Source organism: Trachurus trachurus (genome assembly GCF_905171665.1).
Source record: "Trachurus trachurus genome assembly, chromosome: 7".
Lineage (NCBI taxonomy): Eukaryota > Metazoa > Chordata > Actinopteri > Carangiformes > Carangidae > Trachurus > Trachurus trachurus.
This window is the reverse complement of record NC_139901.1, coordinates 5,386,202-5,409,695: the sequence shown is the minus strand read 5'-3', so window position 1 is coordinate 5,409,695 and position 23,494 is coordinate 5,386,202. Positions and strand designations below refer to the sequence as shown.

The 23,494-nt window shown below is 43.4% G+C and overlaps 1 protein-coding gene across 4 annotated transcripts in view; it reads left to right on the top strand.

Annotated features, from left to right (window-relative positions):
* The first annotated feature begins 700 nt into the window (after window positions 1–700).
* The window catches only part of plod1a (procollagen-lysine, 2-oxoglutarate 5-dioxygenase 1a), a 31,307-nt gene continuing 8,513 nt past the window's right edge, over window positions 701–23,494 (top strand). For 2 of the 4 annotated variants that reach the window (XM_083976296.1, XM_083976299.1), the window contains exons 1-14: window positions 1,166–1,384; window positions 3,464–3,555; window positions 3,813–3,946; window positions 7,244–7,407; window positions 9,817–9,929; window positions 11,025–11,088; window positions 15,110–15,207; window positions 17,065–17,166; window positions 17,291–17,422; window positions 19,876–19,997; window positions 21,871–21,975; window positions 22,091–22,216; window positions 22,917–23,058; window positions 23,173–23,286. In XM_083976296.1, coding sequence (XP_083832422.1) covers window positions 1,294–1,384; window positions 3,464–3,555; window positions 3,813–3,946; window positions 7,244–7,407; window positions 9,817–9,929; window positions 11,025–11,088; window positions 15,110–15,207; window positions 17,065–17,166; window positions 17,291–17,422; window positions 19,876–19,997; window positions 21,871–21,975; window positions 22,091–22,216; window positions 22,917–23,058; window positions 23,173–23,286 — 1,599 coding nt within the window. In that variant the 5' untranslated portion in view covers window positions 1,166–1,293. Of the gene's footprint in view, window positions 994–1,165; window positions 1,385–3,463; window positions 3,556–3,812; window positions 3,947–7,243; window positions 7,408–9,816; window positions 9,930–11,024; window positions 11,089–15,109; window positions 15,208–17,064; window positions 17,167–17,290; window positions 17,423–19,875; window positions 19,998–21,870; window positions 21,976–22,090; window positions 22,217–22,916; window positions 23,059–23,172; window positions 23,287–23,494 lie in introns of those variants that run through there. The other 2 variants (XM_083976298.1, XM_083976297.1) reach the window with 2 other exon arrangements.

Sequence of the window (23,494 nt, the reverse complement as noted above, 5' to 3'; positions counted from 1 at the left end):
AGAAGTGATGTCAGTGAAGTAGCCACCAATTTTACCTGTCAGTTTCAGTTCTTTTTAAAGATGAGTTTGAGCTATTATATCTAGTGTACACTGGGAGCCAGACAGGAAATGAGGGGTCTGACTCTGACATGCAGCAGACAGAGCCAGACCGGGGCTGTTACACTTGTTACAATATGTAATAGGCATTTTAGCCCCCGGGGGGCCACTGTGACTCCCCATCAGGTTCGGTTTACCAGTCAGAGTGAAGCCTCCTGTGAGGAACAGATGTGTTGTTGTGTTGCTCAATTTGGAAACCTGCAGGATCTGGCAATCTGGTTTTGGACACAGTTCAAAAATTCAGACAACAATATGTTGCAGTGGTATTCATATCTATCCCTCACACACTTTTCATTCTCACTCATCAGACTCTGTTCCAGCTTTTAATAAAAGGTTTTTCCATTATGAATAAAAAAACACATCCAAAAATCCATCTAAAATAAGACAAAATATTGCTTTATCAGTCCCACAACGTGAATAGTGCATCTGTTAAGTGACTGGATCAAATACAGAAACCATTGTTTTGAAAGATGCAGATGAATGTAAAATAACATGTTAAAGTAATCTTTTAAGACCCCCCCCCCCCCCCCCCCACCCACAGAGCCATCGTGAAGTTACAATATGTTCCACAGAAATGCATACCAGCCGTCTCTAATGTTCAGTAGGCTACTCAACTTTAATACACTCAGATAACTCTGATAAACGCATCACACTGTTCACACACTGCTTTTTTGTGCTGTTGTGAGATATTTAATTTGTCTTTTTAGGGTTTGTTTGACTTTTCGCAGGAACTCGGTAAAAGGAGCCAACCACGGTGCTCTGGTGGAGGGACTCCGGGCTACGTGCAAGTGCTCATGTCCTCAGTACAGCTGGCTCATCACTTCACAACGGCGTTTTTTCTCCACATTTTGGAGGTGGGCGTTGTTTGAGCTCTGCAGCGGCCTGCAGCAGACAAACGTAGGCTATATGATTATACATTTAAAAAACACACACACAGAGATCATACTAAAATAAAATAAAGTGTTTTAATTCCTCTATTGCATCTCTGTTTGATAGAGCATTTTACTTTTGCGAGAAAGAGAGAGAGACAGGGAGGGGGTGGGGGGCATAGACAAACAGTGGGTAAGGAGGGGGGCGGTGCAGCGGAGTTAACACGGTCCTGCAAACTTCTCTCCCTCTCAGACGGATCCAGCCTGAGCAGCCGAGTCGTGAGTCCACACCGCAGAGGATCTGACCTGTACCCGGACCCGGACCGAGATGAAGTTCCCGTCGTTGCTGTTGTTTCCAGGGGTCTTCCTCTGCGCCCTCTCCCCCCTGATGAGCTGCGAGGAGCGGCGGATCCCCGAGGGTAGGACGTGCATACCGACCCATACCCAACTTTACAGACAATAATACAACACTATTAATAGGCTACACAACCGCTACTTGTCTGAGTGTGTAACAGTGCGCTTTTACGGGGGTAACTCCCCCGGCTCATGCGGTCCCCGCTCGGATGGTACGACGGCCGCGGGGCCCGGGGACCGGAGCACCCCGGGAACAGCCCCTCGGACCCCGGGAGGAGAAGCCGCGACTCGGGCTATGAAGCGGCGCGCTCCTGCGGGCCGTGAACGAGCACCACACCGGCTCTAATGAAAAGCTGAGATTTATCTGACAGCCTCATTTACAGACCAGAAAATACGTTATGTTGCAACTTATTTGTCTATAGTTCTCGGTGTGAACAACAGGGTAATAAAAGTGAGAGCGGTGTAACAGCCCGCTCCCTCTGTGGAGCAGCTGTGGAGGAGCTGACCTCCATGCTCGATGCCGCTGACGTGGACGGGCTGTCAGCGCCGCTAACGCTGTGTGAGCGGTGTACTGGTTAGCCACAGGCTAACAGGCTAAAGTTATGTGTGTGTGCACACTGAATAAAGTGCGATCGGGTCTGTGAAGTTGGAAAATTAGACTTTATTGGAGTCTCAGTGCGTGTTTCTCGCTCCTGCAGAGTGTCTGGTGCAGCCTGCAACAGCGTTTCTTTCCAGTTCAGTCTTCCTCTGGCTCAAGTGAATGTGTAGTTGAATACAGAGGAAACGGAAGATAATGGAAACTTCGAGAAAGAAAAGGATGAGACTCTCAGATTTGCTTATCTGAGGTCAAATTTCAGGGCTGAAATGAATGACCTGATTTGAATGAATGAAGGATTTTTTTTTTTTTTTTTTTTTAACTTTTCTGATCAAATCATCATCTGAGTACAGTTTCAGATGGGGCAGGTTGTATGTGGTTTACAGTGTAAACTTGTGGTTTCCCTCAGGGCAGAGCGTCCTGCTACTGTGACTGATATTGTCCATCATTCAATCTGATTTTGACATTTATTGATAATGGAAAAGTGAATGAAGGAACACCACAGAGATATTTATTTTCAAATTCCATCCAAAACCACACGACACTCCTACTTTCACACTGACCAAAAATGTGATATGAAATAATTGCTTCCTTCCATTAATAACTGATCCCACCACGGACATGACTGTTATGGTGAATTTACAAGGGGGAAAAGACAAAAGGCCGAAAGAGATACAACAAAGAGTTACAAGCCTGGATGCCTACAGCTAGGCCCCTTATGTCTTACTGAAAATACAGGATCACAACAGGCAATTTGAACACATCTGTCATCAGCAACTTTAAACAACGGTCTAGCAGCTTACCACTGTGCTTTTAGGAATTTAATTAATTGTAAATTTCAGTTGTAAATTGTAGAGGAAAGCATTGCATTGTAATTTGAAGGTCCCATATTGTGTACTTTGTCTGTGTTGTGTTGATTCATAAGAAGATTTATTTGTAGTTGTATAAACCAAAAACCATCTTAGTGTAGTTTTGCATTTTCCTCTCTGGAGCTCTAGTAAAAACAGATTTTAACACAAGTGGGCTGCTCCCTCAGTGGGGCTTTGAGCATTAGCTGAGTGTGGTGGTGGCTTTGTTGTGACATCACAACGTTACTGAAGTCCTGTTGGCTCATTTTATGGCTCGGTTTCTGAATTCAGACTGTATGCATTTCTCAGTGGACTGAGCACTTTGATACTTTCACAGTATTGCTATAGAACCTGGACTTGATCAAAAAAATACATCTCACTTTATACAATATGGGACCTTTAAACTTATGCAATCAAAGCACCTATGTTTAAAGTCTAGTTTTCTGATGGTGACTGATTATACATGGTAACAAATCCAGGGTCTTTCCTAATGCCTATGATTTACATAAGTTACAACAACTGGATTTTATCTGTGCTTAGTTTTTGTTTGTCAAATCTCCCACCTTGTGCACAATCAAGACGTATCTCACAGAAACTGTCAGTTGTAGCTGTTCCTTTTTGTTGCTGCAGGCTGGAAACAAGATAAAAAAAGAAGTGCGTGGTGTCATCTTTCTGAATTCCTGCAATGTTGTGTCTTCCAGAGAAACTTCTAGTCGTGACTGTTGCAACCCAAGAGACAGATGGCTTCAGGCGTTTCTTGAAGTCGGCTAAACACTTTAACTACACTGTCAAGGTAGGATACCCCCCCCCCCCCCCTCCTCAGTCAAAGTTGCCTTCCTGCTGTCTGTCCATGAAAGCCTCTCTCTGTTCTGTGAAAGAATATCAATCACTGCTGTAGCTTGCCAGTGAACCTCTATCACTGTAACTGAGGCACAAAAAAGGGCTGTGTTTTATCAAAAGCTAAGTAAAACTTGGCAGTATTTTTTTTTTTTTTACCACCTGATAAGACGTTTCAGTGAGTGTATTCATGTGTATCTGCCTGTCTCGAAGGTTCTTGGTCGAGGCCAGAAATGGAGAGGCGGCGACTACATGTCAGCACCAGGCGGAGGTCAGAAAGTGCGACTCCTCAAAGCGGCGCTGGAGGAGATGAAGGATGACGACAAAATCATCCTTTTTATTGACAGGTAGAGTTTCAGATTTAACGCTTCCCTGTCAGATGGCCAGAGCAACAGCCTGGTAGGCTATGTAAAGGTGCTATATGAGAGTTTTCTCTGCTGCTAAGGTTGTTTCTTGCTGAGAGCTGCTGGTTGTGGTATTCAGCCATTGTTGTGTTTACAGAACAAATGTTTAGGATGAGTCTCTGAGCTACTTCATCTGCCCATCATGAACTGAGGCCAGACTGGACTCTGCAGTGATTCACTATCACTAACTGATTAAGTACTATGAGCCAGGATGTAGGCTACGAGGTCTAGCTGGTTATAATGCTGATAGAAGAAAAAAAGTCATCGAAACAGAAGGATCACCCTTCAGGTAGCTGTGCTAAGAGTTTCCCCATGATATTCATCCTTCTGTTGGCTCAGCAAGCTCCCACACCAAAAAGCGGGTTATGTTAAAGCAGAAGTAAGCGGAATGTTTGTGTTAATATAAAATTATTAAATAGTTATATCTTCCGACGGCAATCACTTACATAGAGTGTTTGGTCCGAAACACGGGTCTGTCAGTCACTCAGCCGAGGAGAAAACTTTTATTTTATTTCCTTGTATCCTACAACCTTTATCCAATGAGGAGAGAGAACGGCATGAAGGGCTGTGAATGTGGTGACGTAGGGACGAGGACCAATAGATCCATGACGAGGGCGGGGGCTGCTACTCCATCGGCTGACAAGCGCTTACTTCTGCTTTAAGTCCACTCGCAGTAGACTGTCCTGACTGACTGGAAGACTTAAAGGTTGAGTCTGGAGTTTTTTGCCCAAAAATAAACGCTATAGACAACCTATGGGCTTCTGGTCCTGTGTGGTGGCTTTTGCTTTGTTTTGTTGTGCACAGGGACATTTCTGGGTGGAGAGCGAGAGAGTCGGTGTTTTCTCTCCAGCCAATTCAGCTCAGGTGAAGCTACGTGCAGCAGAGTAGGAGGGCTCAGGCCAGGGCTGCTAGTCGCACTAGCTGTCCTGGATGTTAGCAAGTGCTAGCACTCTCTCTCTTTCTCTCTCTCAGCTGCAGCAGTCAGGACTGCAAAGAAAAAGAAATACAGTCAGAGTGAAGCCCTGGAGCCGCGGACGGATACCTGGACATAACCCGCAACTAAAGCCTTGACTGGTAACAAGTATGAGGGCCGTTGTGATGAGCTAGCTCGATGCTAACTTCAGCTAGCGGCAGCGGTTAGCATCCGCCGCAAACACCCTCTTCCCAGCGCAACGGCCCTCCTGCTCGTTACAACATAACGCTGGAGGTTCCCGTTGTTGGTGACAGCAGGTATCGGCCCACGGCTCCAGCGCTTCACTCGGACTGTATTTCCCTTTGCGGTCCTGACAACTGCTGCTGTCTGGGGCAGGAGGCTACACAGTTGAGCCCGAGAGGAGGGGCCCAGTCTTCATCATTTAAAATCTTTGAAAATGTAGGTCAAACAACCATGATGTAAAAGCGTTGCTTGAAAAATGTCAAAACTGTCAGGTTTTTTTTTTCCAGAGCCCCGAGGGCAGATTATGTAGCAACAGCAAAAATGTATATGCAGCACCTTTTAAAGGAGTTCTTCCAAAACACTGACCTGATCATATCATCCAGATCAGACGGGTTTAGATTTGTCAATGTGTTGTTTTTTTCTTTTTCTGTCTTTTGGGCATTTTGCATGAACTTGTCAGCTTTTCCCTGCTGTCAGAGTGTGTGGTTACACACCTGCATGTACAGGTTGAGATTTTCTGCATTACCACCCATGTGGCGTGTTCAAGTCTAGTAGGAATGTGTAATACCTTTGCTTTAAATGCAGTTGATTCCTCGATCATCTATGTTTATTCTTTAATTTATAATATGTTGTTTTTATGCTAAATAATTCAATTTACATTCCACAAATCCACATCAATAAGATATATTTTTTTAATCATATATTTTTTTTTTCACCTTTAATGGAAAGCACAGTCGAGAGAGAGACAAGAAATGGGGAGGCAGAGAGGGGGGGGGATGACATGCAGGTAAGGGCCGCTCGATGCGGGATTCAAACTGGGGCCGCCTGCAGTGAGGACTGTAGCCTCAACACATGGGGCGGCCGCTCTAAACACCACTCAGTAGGAGATCTTAACCCAGCTCTCAGTGAGGTCTGCTGCTGCTGCTTTGGACCGACTCCCTCTCGGTTCTGGGTTCAGTCTCGTTAAGACCGTTGGCTCAGTTCAGACCCGGACCTGTACAAGTCTTGAGTATTGAAGTGTAGCAGCTTAGCAGCTGCCTGTCACCTGGTAGTTATCACTTCATCATTGTAGCTGCTGCTGCTGCGGCGGCTGTGTTTTAGCCTTTCAGTGAATGTGTAACCATAACACACTGTATACTGCAGCTGAGCCGACAGAACTCAAAGCAAAGATCAGCAGCAGGGTTACGATCCAGTTTAGTCAGTACGGTTTGGAGCTTTTTGGTTTATGAACTTAACATCTTGACTTCTCGTCTCACTCCTTTAGAGAAAACAAAAACACACATCTGCCAACATCATTGAAGCAACACTGCAGACACCACCTGCGTGTCACTCTGCTCCTCTGGCTCATGTTGCCCTGACAGAACAGTCTTTCTCTGCTGCTGCTCTGTTCCTCTACAGCAGTATTGGTCCTATTTCCTTCAGCACATTGTCGTCCTAATCAGGCATCAGAGCAGTGGTTCCCAACTTTTTTTGGCTCGTGACCCCATTTTGTCATCACAAATTTCTGGCGACCCCGCGGTCATGTGCAGTCGCGGCCGTCAATCAAGATGCACCAGCTCAGATATTCTATATGCTACATTTTATTTGACCTCGATTTATATTTGAGAAAGTGAAATTATAGAATACAGTTGTTTAAGTATGTGTGGTGTTTTTAATCATAATTTAAAAAATAGTAATAATTAGTAAAAAAATATTTTTATCAGTCATTTTTTTTCATCAATTACTAGACATTTCAGGCGACCTTATTTGAATTCCAGGCGACCCCACATGGGGTCCCGACCCCAAGGTTGAAAAACACTGCATCAGAGGCTGTGGTGACACAGTTTGTCTGCTTTGTCCACTTCCACTACTGTAGGAAAATGTCAATAAAAACCGTCGAGCTGGAGGTAATCTAAAACTCTTGCCCAGCGTGATGGTTCCCTCTCTGTCAGTAAACACAACCAGTGGCAGCGTAACTCTCCAAATAAAGACTGCTGCCTCCTTATAAAAGCCAACCCCGTCATTTGCTTTAACCATGTCACTGGCTTCTCACACAGCGGAGCCACACAGTAAAGTTTTATAACCTCTCTCCTTGTCTGACACAGCTACGACGTGGTCTTTTCCTCGGGTCCCAAAGAACTGCTCAAGAAGTTCCAGCAGACCAAACATAAGGTGGTCTTCTCCTCCGAGACCTTGATCTGGCCTGACAGGCACCTGGAGGACAAACACCCCCACGTCAGGGAGGGCAACAGGTTCCTGGGCTCAGGAGGTAGGTCCATCGGTCCTGTCTGTCACTCAGCTGGGATATTCATCATTATGTCCATGTCAAACCAAAGCCCTGACAAGAAATTAATAATCCTGAGAAGCTTTTTTGAGGCTGGTTTAACACATGCACAGACCAAAACCTCAGTGCTTTGCTTAAAGCAGAAGTAAGTGATATATTTGTGTTAAAGCAGATATCAGCTTCACGGCCGTTTCGGCTAATGCTGCGTTCAAGGCAGGCTTTTGAAACCGTAAGTTACAGCTTCAAGTCACAACTACGACTTGGTAGCGTTCCAGGTAACCCGTAGCTCGTGTTTTTACCATCCTGTTGTCTGTGAAAGTTCCCTATAACGGCAACTCGTAACTTCCGACCCGTGAACTCGTACCAGATCGAACTGGTATGACTTCACAGGAAGGAAAAACACAAAGTACGAGTTTCTTTGAACGCACCATGAGTTAGCAGCCCCCGCCCTTGTCAGGCATCAATTGGTCCTCGTGCTACGTCACCACATTCACGCGCATCCCTTGGCTGCACACACAGCCCTTCATGCCGTTCTCTCTCCTCATTGGATAACACTTGTATCCCACAAGGAAAATTTTCTCCTCGGGTTACAGCAGAGCAGAGTGACGGAGAGACTCGTGTTTAGGCTGAAATACTTCATGTAAGTGATTGCTGATGGAAAATAGGACTATTTAGGACTTATATTAACAAAAACATTCCACTGATATCTGCTTTAATATAAGTCTTAAATAGTTATATCTTCCGACAGCAATCACTTACATAGAGTGTTTGGACTGAAACACAGGTCTCTCAGTCCCTCTGCTCTGCTCTGAGCCGAAGAGAAAACATTTATCGTATCCTACAGTTTTTATCCAATGAGGAGAGAGAACGGCATGCAGGGCTGTGTGTGCAGCCAAGGAACGCCGTGAATGTGGCGACGTAGGGACGAGGACTGTTATGGTGCGTTCAAGAAAACTCGTATTTTTCCGACCGTGAAGTGGTACCAGTTCGATCTGGTACGAGTTCACCGGTCGGAAGTTACGAGTGGCCGTTATAGTGACTTTCACCGGTAAAACAGGTCGGAAAAACACGAGTGGGTTGCCTGGAACGCTACAAAGTCGTAAGTTGTGACTTGAAGCTGTAATTTACGATTTCAAAAGCCTGCCTGAAACGCAGCATTAGCGAAAACGACCGGACCACTTACTTCTGCTTTAACTTAACGTAACATAACGTAGCGTAACTTAAAGGTACATTGTGTAACTTTTACTGTTACCTATTCACGAATTATTTCGTTCAAAAGTACATTTTTCATTAATCAGTAATCACCCCCATCAACAAACTGAAGTGTTCCTTTCAGCTCTGAATTTGCCGTTCATATCATTCATATCTACATGGAGCGGGTAAGCTCGGTGCTGGCTGCCATGTGGTGTCTCCATGTTTTTACATTCAGTGGCAGCGTGACGGTAGGAAACCACGGAAACTCAGCGGAGACACCGGAGCTGTCGGCTCAAGTCGAGGTGGCGTCTGTGAAAAGTCACCGCGGTTCAGTGAGGCCTGACTTTCCGACTGCACCTGAATGCAGCATTCAGGTGCAGTCGGAAAGACAGCCGTCGGTAACAAACCAGATGTCATTTTAGTCACAGAAGTCGAGAGAAAGCCGGTAAAACGTGGGTCAGGTAAACAATACGACATCGCCATGACAACATATTGTCACGTGTATTGTTTTGCCTCACGCTGACGGGCCACTTGTTTAAATTGACGCTTGTTTAAGCCGTTACCTGCAGTGGCTGTCGTCCGTCTGCCTTAAGCCCGATTTCACGTGAATGCAGCATGAAAAAATACGCTTGCTTTCGATCTACAACTGCACCACTAGATGGGAGTAATTCTTACACAATGTACCTTTAACTTAATTTAACGTAACGTAACGTAACGTAACGTAACGTAACGTAACGTAACGTAACGTAACTTAACTTAACTTAACTTAACTTAACTTAACTTAACTTAACTTTTTTATTTGTTATAGAGGGACATTGTACATTAATGAACATTTTAAAAATAAAATGTAAATGCACCCAGTTATAGCCAAAAGGCTACGCTGCATTGGCAGTAGAAAGAGCATGGCAATATGACCTAGTAGTAAAAGCAACAAATTAAAGAAAACACAAATGTAGGGAAAATATTTAAAATCAGCAACATTACACTTAATCCCCTTATATATATATATATATATATATATATATATATATACATACATACATATATATATATAGATAGATAGATAAAACTGCGCTCTCCAGCTGTCTAAGTGAGGCTCGATATGGTGTGAGTACCAAACTCACTAAAAAAGTTATGTGCACCCCTATACGTATACATATGTCTGTGTGTGTGTGTGTGTGTGTGTGTGTGTTTCCTCAGGTTTCATTGGCTACCTTCCCAACATCCGAGAAATGGTGTCTGATTGGTTGGGTGAAGACAATGACAGTGACCAGCTGTTCTTCACCAAGATTTACATTGATCCGGCAAAAAAAGTGAGATCTCTAACACAGCACTCTTCATTTAACACATATGTTCTTTGACTGTCTGTTTCCAGCAGCTAATTCTTTTGAGAAGTGTCCTTGGCATCATCAGGAATAACAGTAAGATCATCGCTAAAAAAGAGAAGGGGGTCCCAGGTTTCCCTTCTGTGAGAACCTTAACTTCTCTAACTGTAGATATTGTAAAAGTTCACGTATCCAGCTGTTGTGAGACGGGGAAGAAACATGTTTCCATTTCTGCTTTTGAATAAAGTGTCTCATTTGAAACCCTCTGTAAGCTGTGCTGCTTCCAGAATTGGATCCAAATTTTAATTGTATTGGTAGTATCATTTCTTTTCAACCAAAAACCATCTCAGTGTAGTTTTACATCTCCTCTCTGGAGCTCTAGTAACAACAGTGGGTTATTCTCTCAGTGGGAATTAGCCATCAGGATTTCGATAACGTTGTTATGTCAAAAAAGACCCCTCCCCGAAAATAGAATAAAAATAATACATCGACCCAGCAAAATAAACAGAGGGTTAAAAGCGAAAAAGTTAATAGTATCATTTCTAGCAGTGTTTTGAACATTGTTATAAGATGATAATTGAAAAAAAAAAAAGAAATTCTCAAATATTTCCAGAGAAAACCAGCTCTTCATTTTCCACATTTTAGACACATGTTGGTTGATATTTTACTGATTCTTTATTTATATCCTAATTATTTCCTGTCACGTTGCTGTTTTCAAAGGAGCTGTTTTCAGTCAGTCAGACTCAGCACTTTGTGTCCACGTGTTTCACATAAAAAAACCTTCCAGTAGCTCAGTAGGAGTTCTCGCTCCTGTACCTTGCGGGCTTTTAATTAGTAACATCTGTAACAAGGTGCACAAGGGTTTTACTGATGGTGCTTTAACAGGTAAAAACAGCAGAGCAGGGGGAAACTGTTGTAATGAAACAGTGTTGGTGTCAGTGTTTCAGCAGGGAGGAGAGTGTGGTTCTGTGAGGTAATGGTATTGTTTTGGACCCATTATGTAAGTTCCGACTGTTTTTGGAGAATTGATGCTGTTACTGTAGATATGACTGTGATATAAACATTTGTATTTTTCTGTTTCAGAAATCCATTAATATGACTGTGGACAGCAAATGCAGATTGTTCCAGAACCTCCACGGAGCCCTCGGTGAGTCCAGACACTCAAGTTTATTAAGAGACATGAGCCGTCCTAATGATGTTTAGACTAATTAGTAATAACTTCAATGATTCACCTCATCCCTCTGAAGCTTAGCTGCTCAGAACCAAAACAATACACTCCTTTAAAGGGATACTTCACACAAAATCGATAATTCACCAATTGTCTACTCACCGTCATGCCAGGGAAGGGTTTGGAGAACTTTCAGTTATCAAAACGCTTTTGGAGTTCCAGAGGGGGTCCGGCTGGCAACGGATTTTCATATAATGAGTTCACTTTTGAATCATCCAAAACACACAAGATTTGCTGCTGATGTTCTTCCGTGTTTACATCACACATCCAATGGTTTACAATGATGAACGAACATCTCACAGAAAATCTCACACATGTGCACAAACATCAACAGAGCCACTGGGAACTACTGCTACAACAAGGCTAAAAACAGAGATATAATTCATTTTTTCCGAACGACTTTTTCATGTGGCGGCTTCAGGAAACTTGGGTCAGTACAGACGAGCAGTATGGAGGTATTTGGATGTTTCATAGTGTGTGTTTTGGACGAAAAGTGAACTCATTATATGAAAATCCGTAGCCAGCAGGACCCCCCCTGGAACTCCTAAAGCGTTTTGATGACTCTGAAAGTTCTCCAAACCCTTCCTTGGCATGACATTGAGTAGAAAATTGGTGAATTATCGATTTTGGGTGAAGTATCCCTTCAGTTACTTATTATTAAGCATTAGTTCATAATTTCTAAAGCATTCTACCTTCATTACTTTGCTGACGATCAGATGAGAAACACCACATTTTACTCGGGGTAACAGCATCTTGCAGAGAAGCAGAGGAGCTGATGCTGAAACAGTGAACCCTGCTCTACATCCCTGCTGTTGCCGAGCTGGCTCCTCCTCACACCGACTCAGTGGCTGAGGTCCATGAGTAAAAAGGCACATCATTGTGTCTGTGTCTGTGAAACCTGAACGGCCACCACGGCCTTCATGTTTTCAGTATCAGTGTATTGTATTGGTAGACAACCAGTGGCTGCACCGTGTACCGGTCCAGAGCTTTTTCCCCCTCAACAGTGAGATCACTGTGTGTTTTATAGCTGCTTATGTAACATTATTGTGGAAAATGACTCTGGTTCCAGGCTCTGACTGAGGATCGGTTGTCTCCTCCCGTCTGATCGGTGACCTGGTGAATGAACGGAATTAGCCATTTTAACAGTCGCGCTGATTCAGCCGCGCTGATTCCTCGGCAGCGTCCGGAGAGCTGAGGAAACGGTGAAGTGGACGTGCCAGAGCTCACACAGTCCAGGGCCGTGAATGGCGTCCCTGAGGACGTCTGGCTGCCACAAACCCTGTCTTTGTGAGCTCCTCTGTTCCTGGCTGTGTGCAGCCCGCCTCTGTTTCAAGTGAAAGAGGTGAAACGACAGCGGCCAGTCTTTTACGTTTACATAGAGGTGGACACAGTACACAGCTGCATTCCCACACGGAAAGAACCTATAGGATTTAAGTATATTTTGGGGGCTTTTTATTGCCTTTAATTGATAGTACAGTTGAGAGAGAGACAGGAAATGGGGAGGTAGAGCAGGGGAATGACATGCAGGAAAGGGCTGCCTGATGCGGGATTCGAACTGGGGCGGCCTGCAGTGAGGATTGTAAGATTGTAGCTCTACCAAGTGAGTTAAACACCGCCCCGAACCTATAGGTTTTAATATAGGTTTGATATACTGTATATGTGACATACATCAAATTGGCCATTTTCATATATACGCACATGTTATATAAATTTGGTGCATATATGCTGCATATATGCACCATATGTATGCACCATATATGCAGCATATATACACAGATAAACTGCATATAGGGTTCATATGAAACCTATATGCAGTTTATATGCTGCATGCAGCATACACCATATATATAACATATATGCGTATATATGAAAACGGCCAATTTTATGTATGTCACATATATTCAAACCTATATTAAAACCTATAGGTTCTTTCCGTGTGGGTTACTTCACTCACAGTATGTACATATAATATCCTCCATGTGAAATATTACTCCAATGTAAATTGTTCAGTCTGATTTTCACGTCAGTTGAAGTACTGAAGACTGACTGACTGTGGTACATGGAACAAGAATATGATCCAAATCTGCGAGAAATTGCCATAAAAACAAAACAACACCAACTAGGGGCTGTTTATCTGGAAATTGTAATATCCAGCGGTGGGTTTTGTGTGTCAGGTGTGCATTGTGTGCTTTCAGTGGTGTTGTGTTTCTGTGACACCATTTCCGTGGCCTCAGACTCTCTGCTCTCCTTGGGGCTCAGTCTCTCTATGTTGACTGAAGAGTGGTCCCATTGTTGTCTGTGTTTTATAAGGCGGCCCTGATGTCCAGAGAAGATTATGGAAATCAGGCCGACGGCTCATGGAAAAGCCATTGAGGTACATGCAGTACGCCTCCAGTCCAGTAGGTGGCAGCAAGAAGAAGGCAAAGGCTACATGTGATGCTTAGGCACAGATGTTTTTTTCATTGTGTGTCACAGTTGGTGTTTGTGTTGGTTGCTCCTGGTCGTACAGTGTTTCTGTCGGTGCAGCGTGTTCCTGACCATCTGAAAAGATGGTTGTCTGTTCTGTTCATATGGACTATATAGACTGGTTAAAAGCTGTTACTCTGAGAGCTTTGGAGTTGTTGTTGGATTGTGTATTTGATGAGTTTGATGAGGGACATTGTGTTCGCTGAGCAGCTAGCGTCTCTGCCCCGCTGATCTCAAAACAACATATGAACCTACTCCTATAACTATAGGGATTATGGTAATAGGCGGATTTGCCAAGATGTTGAACTAACCCTTTAATTTTTTACAACTTTCATTCACTGAGGTGAGGGGGAGGTGGTCTGACCTGAGTCCATGGAGCCTGTAGCTGCTGTGGGATTTGTCTTGTCCCCTGCCCCAGGCAGGGCCGTTGTATAGGGGAGAAAGGTGATGATAATTCTAGGGGCCCAGCGCCCAGTAGGGCCCACAAAAAACCCCAGTAGTCTAATCTTTGTATGACTGAATTATTCTGTGTAAGACCCTGACTAATACTCATAGTACACTGTAAAAACTCAACATCTTTCCAAGAATATTTGTCTTATTTCTTGTCCAAATGTCTTATTTCTTGTCCAAATGTCTCATTTCTAGTCAAAACTAACCTCTTTCCACTTAAAATAAGACTCATCACCTAAAAATTAACTTGTTTTTAGATAATTTTCACTTAAATTCACAATAAATAGAAAAATCTGCCAGTGAAAGCAGGTTTTTGTGCTTGTAATAAGGAAGTTAGAAATAAGAAATAAGAAAACTTGTTTCACTATCAGATTTTTTCTACTTATTCCAAGTGAAAATATGCTTGAAAGAAGTAAAAAGTGTCTAAAGACAAGCTACTTTTAATATGATGTGTCTTGTTTTAAGTATAATGAGATTTATTTTGACTAGAAATGACATTTTGACTAGAAATAAGACAAATATTCTTGCTAAGATACTTGAGTAAGTTTTTGCAGTGTAATGCTGCATTAGCATCAAAACAAAGAAGGCTGAATAAAAAATGATAATACATACGTAGTCTAAGAAAAAAAAAGGAAAAGTTAGGGGGAGGGGCCCACTTTAGTATTCTTTAAGGGGGCCCAGAATTCCTAGCAACGGCCCTGGCCCCAGGGTGTGGATACCTGTAGGAGAGAATTTGGGGAATTTTCCTATCAAATTCCTTCACAGAGCAAATGGGGGCCACAGATGTTATCAGCTTCTTTCTTCTCCTTCACATCCCCCTCTGATTCACCCTGGTCCACCCTCGTTCCCCCCCACATCGCCCTCATCGTCCTCCTCGCTGCCTGTGAAGTTGAAGGGGAAAGTCTTGTTGATGGGGGGGTATTTAACTTTACTCCAGGGTTTTTCTGTTTCTCCTTGTGACTAAAAATCATCCACTCATTCTCATCATATCACCCTCTCTTCTTCATCACTCTTCATCTTCCAGATGAGGTGGTCCTCAAATTTGAAGATGGTCGGGTACGAGCCAGGAACGTGCTGTATGACACCCTGCCCGTCATCGTCCATGGGAATGGGCCGACCAAGGTACTACTGACCTTTAAACAGCTGAGCACCACGGTAACTGCAGGTCAGCAGCCGCTTCAGGCGTCTGAAGAACTCCAGCCCCTCAGTCAGCCAATCTGTGCTCACGCCCATGAATAATTAACAGCCTAATTACAGGCCTGGTGCTGCTGCATTAAACTAGCCACGTCCTAAATGCTCCATGTGCTTAGACAATTAAAATAGACCCAGGAATGAAAATACAGAAGTTTACCCTCATTACACTCAATGATGCGTGACCCAGAGTCGACTGATGTGGTTCAAATGGCTTCACGAGCTTCCTAACTTCTTCTTAGTTTCCTGGATAAGCAACCATGCAGGCGTCACACAACTGTCACGTTATGTCTTAAAGGAGACATATTATGCCCCTTTTCCACAAATTAAAATAGTCCCCAGGTGTCATAAAGACATGTCTGAGACATTCTTCGCTCAAAATAAACCAAGTTTCAAACATCACAGCTCCATCACAGCTCCATCTGCTCAAAACAGCCCTGTTCAGAACGGCTGGTTTCAGTTCCTGTCCCTTTAAATTCAAATTAACTCCCGCTCACTCCGCCCCCTCTACCGGTATCGGTACTCACAGGTAGGGGTGGTATTATTTCAACCTTGGGAGCCTGAACATTTTTTTTTTGTCAATTGTCACGTTTTTGGGGCCGGAAGGCAAGACAAACAAAACCCTTCAAAAAGTGATATTTCCATAATATGTGCCCTTTAAAATCTCTGTTACCGCTCCGCCCACCACAATGAGACCTGTGTGTACATTTTTTTTGTAGTACCTGGCCGCCGCCCCGGTGTCCCAGCTCTCGTCTCTCGCACCGCGACACAAAACGCGCTCCGTAACCCGTAATCTTTTGTTTATGACAGTTAAAACTACACAAATATACATGTTGTAACATTGTATATGTTATATAACATTATCCACTACTCCATGTATTGATTTTTTCACCATCTTCGTTGTAAACAAATGCACATGGCCAGGAGGAGGGTGAGCAAAACAGAGGAAAAGCGACCGGACTTGTCTTACATAGTTCCTCTTTAATACTGTGGAAGTATCTAAAGCCTCAGTCCACAGCAAAATACTCACAGCCTGTATTTAGAAACTGCTTTATTTTAGATTCGAGTAGCTCACACAGAAAACAGTCTGCCTCTCCTCTGATTGGCTGATCCTCGCTCTGCCTTTTTGATGTAAAACTAGTTCCTTAACACACAAATATGTGTTCTCAACACATGAATACATCAAAACAAAACCCAGGTGAAATATAGAATGTGGGACCTTTTACCTGGTTTAGTAACAAATCTCTAATCAGTCAGCCAAGTATTAGCAAGTTCTTAAGATATTGAAATTGTGAGGTTATTAATCAGACTTAATTTGTACAATACTTTTCATGAAATAATTCCAACACAAGGTGCTTCACAGAATATAAACAATAACGTGAAATCAAAAAACTCCACCCCACCCACCTCACAGCGCACGCACACACACACACACACACACACACACACACACACACACACACACACACACACACACACACACACACACACACACACACACACACACACACACACACACACACACACACACACAGTTAACCCAGAAAGACATTAAGAATCTAGTCCAAATGAAGACATAATGGTCAAGTGAAAGTGAGTAAAACTAGAAACAAAAGTAGGTAGGGTATTATAGGGAAGGTGATGAAAATAATCACATAGTAAAAGACAAAGCAGAAAAACAAGTTAAAATAAATAGCAAGAAAATAAGTCAAAATGAATACAAGTCAATAAAAAGCCAGACTAAAGGTACTGAGTTTTCACCTTCAAGAGCTTGTGTTTGTTCTCCAGCTCCAGATCAGCTACCTGGGGAACTACATCCCCAACACGTGGACTTTTGAGACCGGGTGCACAGTGTGTCAGGAGGATCTGCGCCCTCTCACAGCTCTCAAGGTGCGTTCATCACGTTCCCACTGTGCACAACACGTACATTTGAACAGTAATGAGTAAAAATATTTCAGGTGAACAGTGATTTATAATAAAATACTATGCTGGTGTTTTTTCTTTCCCCCAACAGGAGAGTGAATACCCGCTGGTGGTGATCGGCATCTTCATCCAGCAGCCCACCCCCTTCGTCTCAGTGTTCTTTGAACGTCTGCTGAAGCTGCAGTATCCCAAAGACAGGCTCAAGCTCTTCATCTACAATAAGGTAACAGATCGTTTAAAGGGATAGTTCAACATTTTGGCAAATTGGCCCATTGCCATAATCCCTATAGTCATAGCAGTAGGTTCGTTACCTTTAATTGTCGGTGTAAGTTTTTTTTAGAACGGTGGAGCAGAGCCGCGAGCTGCTCAGAGCTACACTACGGAGGCTAAAGGAATTTCTTGGTTTCCCTCATCAAACTCATCAAATACAAAATCCCAAAACTCCAAAACGTCACGAAACTGAGCCGTTTTCGAGGTAAATACAGGGTAAATACAGAGTCTGCTTGCTGAAAAACTGTCCCTGAACGCAACGCGCATCAGCGGTTTTGCACGAATTTATCTCTAAAACAACTCTGTCTGGTAACGTTCTGTTATTATCTCATAGCGTGGTGAATGTGCAGCTCACAACTTGTCCACGACAGCGTTTTGGAGTTGTTGGGTTGTGTATTTGATGAGTTTGATGAGGAAAACCAAGAAATTCCCTTAGTCTCCATAGCATAGCCCTGAGCAGCTCGCGGCTCTGCTCCACCGTTCTAAAAATAGCTTACACCGACAATTAACTCATTGAGTGCCAACCACGTAATTTCTCGTTTTTCGTTCCCATGCGTTGAGTGCCAAAAACGTAATTTTACGTTTTTTGCTTTTTTTTAAATTATGAAAATAGATACTTTAATACACATTATATGTAAATTTGGGGACTCTACGACGAGGAGAACTGAAATAGATGACGATCAAAGTCACATGACAGCTCATGATCTGGAAGTTTTTATCATAACTCGGCTTCTGCAAACGAGTTCTGCATGCAGATGCAGCGCAGATGCAGCGCAGCTGCTCTGCTCTCACCCGCGCTGCTGCTCCAGCTGCTCGAGCTGCTCGGAGCAGAAACAGGAAGCTCTCAGCCGACAGTCCGCCCGGTCTTCATCTGGAGCAACACCGTGTCCTCCCCAAAGTCCTCCCGCGGTAAAATCTGATGGTCTCTGGGCCAAAGCAGACCGGCATCACCGACCCGAACCACAGAAGGACCGCGACCACCGGCGGGACCGGTCTTCCCGAGCCGCGGTGGCCGACTGACCCTCCCGTTCCGCGGGGAGAAGCTGTGACACGGCACGGTGCGTCTGTGTTATTGTTGTTTAGTGGCGCCCCCCCCCCCCGCCCCCGATGGTGGTTTTGTGAATAGAACAACAATTGTTGTATATATTTATCTTATACGAGCCCTTTGATCCAGAAATGCGAGTGTGAGAAGAGCGACAGACACAAACAGCGCACCTTTCATAAAAGACGCTCTATCTCCTTTTCTAGAAAAAAAGGAGGGATTTTGGTGAAACCCAGCCATGTTTAGCTTGACTTTTCTCAGGAACGGAGGCACGTAGAAACAAACGGTTTGTGGCCACTTGAAGCATTAAGTTAAACCTTTCAATTGAGCCACAGTATGTGTTGGTGGCAATAATATAGAATACACTGTGGCTCTACAAAAATCGTCAAAAATGGTCTAAATTGCCGGTACACTTGACTAAAACTTTGGAAAGGAGCGCGGCACTCAATGAGTTAAAGGTAATGAACCCACTGCTATGACTATAGCGATTATGGCAATGGGCCAATTTGCCAAAATGTTGAACTATCCCTTTAACACATCAGCTTCATCACCGCAGAGTGCAAAAGAACTGAACTTCAGAATTTAATGAGTCGTTGAAACATAAATGTAGCGATAAGAAAACAACAAAAAAACAACGGCCGTGGATCGGCAGGATGTCAAAAATACTTTCAGGCTGCAGGAGAGCACAGAAGGAAAAATGAGTTTTAGCCTCATTTGCTTCATAAATATCTAAAGAAATAAAAGAAAAAACATAAATAGAAACTGACAAGAAAAGTAAATTGACCCCTGTGAACCCAGTTTACACTCCATTATAACTCAGCTGATGTGAACACACATCACACACCTGCTGACGGTAGCATTTTTAGTTTGCATCTATATTTAGAAGATAATTGTGAATATTACAGCAACTACAGAGAAAGAGTGGTTCATCAGATCGTTTATAAAGTGTCAGTAAATGATGGACAAACTATATAGATAAACACTTATACAGACAGTGACTTACATATTTTTATTATGGTCAGTTAGTGTGTTCATAGATGTTTTATTATAGATGAGATGGAGTATTTTTTTCAATATCAAATAGGACTGAACATTTTCCAATATACAGGGGATAAGTGAGATAATCCTGTTTGATTTGTTAAGCCTCCTTTATGCCACATTAAAAGCATTCTGGATCTTGTTGTCAAAATAAAAGCCCTTGTCTCTCTCAGCCGTGACATAGAAAAAAAACTCCTGCTTGCACCAACACGCACCATTATGATGTCTTAAAGCCGCTGAAGTAAAATCCCCGTTAACCGTCACACATGCAGACTTAGCGCGGCTTTGTGGACCTGTAGGAATTCAGACCGTCTTTCTTCCTGTAGGAGCCTCATCATGAGCGTCACGTCAGCTCCTTCCTGAAGGATCACGGGAGTCTCTACCAGAATGTCAAGTTCATCGGGCCTGAGGAGGACATGGACGGAGCCGCCTCCCGCAACATGGGCTTGTGAGTTCAGTGGAAGCAGTAGTCGGCTCTACATCCTCTGAGATATAGATTCATTTGAAGAAACGTAGTTGCAGGGAACAGATGGTTTAGGTCCAGTGTTGTTTAAAGCAGAAGTAAGCGATCCGGTCGTTTTGGCTAACTTCCTGTCAGCCGATGGAGTTAGCAGTCCCCGCCCTCGTCCCTACGTCACCACATTCACGCGCATCCCTTGGCTGCACACACAGCCCTTCATGCCGTTCTCTCTCCTCATTGGATAAAGGTTGTAGGATACAAGGAAGTATACAAGACGTTTTCTCCTCGGCTTACAGCAGAGCAGAGTGACTGAGAGACCCGTGTTTCAGACCAAACACTCTATATAAGTGATTGCTGTCGGAAGATATAACTATTTAAGAAACGAAAAGAGGAACCTGGAGCACACGAGTCACTGGTGATACAAATAATTTACTTAGTGCAGAAACAAGACCAACGTTTCGACGTACAACGTCTTCATCAGGGTCAAATGGTTCTGGTGCGGGCTACAAGGCATTTAAATATCCTCCCGACTGTGATTGGTTAAGGAGGGTGGGAGTGCCAGCACCTATCACATGGCCGCATACATCAATTCAGAACCAATCAAAAAGTGTTAATTTGTTACACAATATACAACTATACAAACATCAATATAAACAATATTTAACAAAACGGCGTTTTGGATTTACACCCTCAACACAGTGGAACCACTCGGACTGAATGAAGAACTCAGTCTCTCATGTTTTCTTTAATTGTCTCTAATAGCCTATGTGTTTTGTATCAGGCTACTGTGTGTTCCGTGTTGCTTTTTCGTTGTGATCTTGTTATGTGCCATTTGCCCGTACCGATCTATTGCTTAATGAAAGTGTAAATATTGTTTATATTGATGTTTGTATAGTTGTATATTGTGTAACAAATTAACACTTTTTGATTGGTTCTGAATTGATGTATGCGGCCATGTGATAGGTGCTGGCACTCCCACCCTCCTTAACCAATCACAGTCGGGAGGATATTTAAATGCCTTGTAGCCCGCACCAGAACCATTTGACCCTGATGAAGACGTTGTACGTCGAAACGTTGGTCTTGTTTCTGCACTAAGTAAATTATTTGCATCACCAGTGACTCGTGTGCTCCAGGTTCCTCTTTTCGTTTCCTCAAGTTTTTGGTCCTTCCTGAGAGCACCGACCTCCACCTGTGGAGTGGCTGCAGCGCACAGATACTCCTTCCTTATAACTATTTAAGACTTATATTAACACAAACATTCACCTTACTTCTGCTATAAAGTGAGACTCCCATGTGCAACTCTCGGTTCTATGTTAAAGGGGACATATTATGGAAATATCACTTTTTGAAGGCTCTTTGACATATATTTAGGTGTTTGTCTTGCCTTCCGGCCCCCAAAATGTGAGAATTGACAAAAAAATCTGTAATTTTCAGGCTCCCGAGGTTGAAATCCATGTCTGACAAAGATGTCATTCGTTTTTTGAACTGGCATAATACCACCCCTACCTATGAGTACCGGTAGAGGGGGTGGGGCGAGCAGTGGCTCATTTGCATTTAAAGGGACAGGCTCTGAAACCAGCCGTTCTGAGCAGGGCAGTTTTAAGGGAATGAAAAGAGCTGTGATGTTTGATCCTTGGGGTATTTTGACTGAAACATGTCACAGACATGTCTTTAAGACACCTGGGAACTATTTTAGTTTGTGTCAAAGGGACATAATATGTCTCCTTTAATGCTGTCACATCTAGACTGACCAGTTAATGAATGCTAACAGTCCATCACAGTGTTGTGATATCTGTCACAATAACATGTGATGCCTTCCTATTGTTTATGGTGACCGGGCGGCGTCTCTCCCTCACTCCAGTGACATGTGCCGGAAAGACAAGGACTGCGAATACTTCTTCAGCATGGACGTCGAGGTGGTCCTAAAGAACGAGAACACACTCAAAATCCTCATTGAACAGAACCTGTGAGTGGATTCATCAAATACTAAGATACTCATCAGATTATATTTCTTCATTCATCCACTATTTGTCCAGATGAAAAAACATAACACTCCTATTGTTGTTGTTGTTGTTGTTCAGTCCCATCACAGCGCCCATGATAACTCGGTCCGGACGACTGTGGAGTAACTTCTGGGGAGCTCTGAGTGCAGAGGGCTACTACGCCCGGTCTGAGGACTACGTGGACATAGTTCAAGGACGCAGGACGTGAGTTGCTGATGGAGCCACCGACACCACAGTCCAGACACTGTTACAGTCCCGTGTGTGCACAAAATCATCAAATCACCAACTGTGCATCTGTTTAAGGAATCGCACATCACATCGTTGTTGCATTTATCACATTTTTCACTGTGTGTCAGACAAAAAGAGTCTCCTGAAAACAGAGAGCAAAAAGACTGTGGGCTCAACAGTCTAAAGCACATGGCATTAAGGCATTTATATTCATTCATTAATATTGTCATAACTATATCATATGTCATTTTCATTTATACTACGTATGTTCATTCACTACATTTTTAAACACGAATCTACTGAATAAAATATTATGACAAATTAAGGCCATTGTAGGTTAAAAAAAAAGCTTGATAACTGAAAAATGGTATTTAATACAAAACAAATGTTGTCTGCCCAACCCTGCCCAGTGCACATACATTTTCTCTTCTTGCTTCTCACAAATCCACAAGATAAATTGGACATTTGTGGAGTTTTTAATGTAAAAATGCAACCACTAATAGGCCATCAGAATAGAATGAAATCCAACCCTCTTGTCTTTCTCACATTAAAAAACCTAATAGAAGCCCTAACCCACCTCCCTTCACAATGTGTAGTGATGTACGGTGTTACTGTATGTGGACGATATCCTGGTGTTGAAGATGTGTAGATCCTTTAAGACTGTGCTGGTTTGCAGGGGTGTGTGGAACGTCCCCTACGTGTCCAGTGTGTACCTGGTGAAGGCCAGCCTCCTCCGCTCCGAGCTGGCCGACTATGACCTGTTTAACTCGGACAGTTTGGACCCGGACATGGCGTACTGCCACCACGCGCGCACCAAGGTGGGTGAGAGGAGCCGGGTCGGCGAGTGACTCGACAACAGCACGTTCAACTGAAGTGAGTAACTAAAGTTTGTGTCCATGTATATTTAACCCACTATGAAATGTTTCTCTCAGGGAATCTTCATGTACGTGACCAATCTGCACACTTTCGGTCGTATCTTGTCGACAGAGAACTACCAGACCAGCCACCTTCACAATGATCTGTGGCAGATCTTTGAAAACCCAGGGGTGAGAAACAATCAGCTGATCAGATCATCATGACACCAGATGTGGCAGTGGTGGTGGGTCCAGTGTGTGTTTGTGTGTGGTGCAGGAAAGCTGCCCCCTTGTGTAAGTTGTGGGTTAACGCAGTGGCAGCAGTGTGAATCAGAATCAGGTGGTTTTTCACATATATAGAATGAGCTTTGGTGTATAATAATAAACTTAGGCAGTTGAA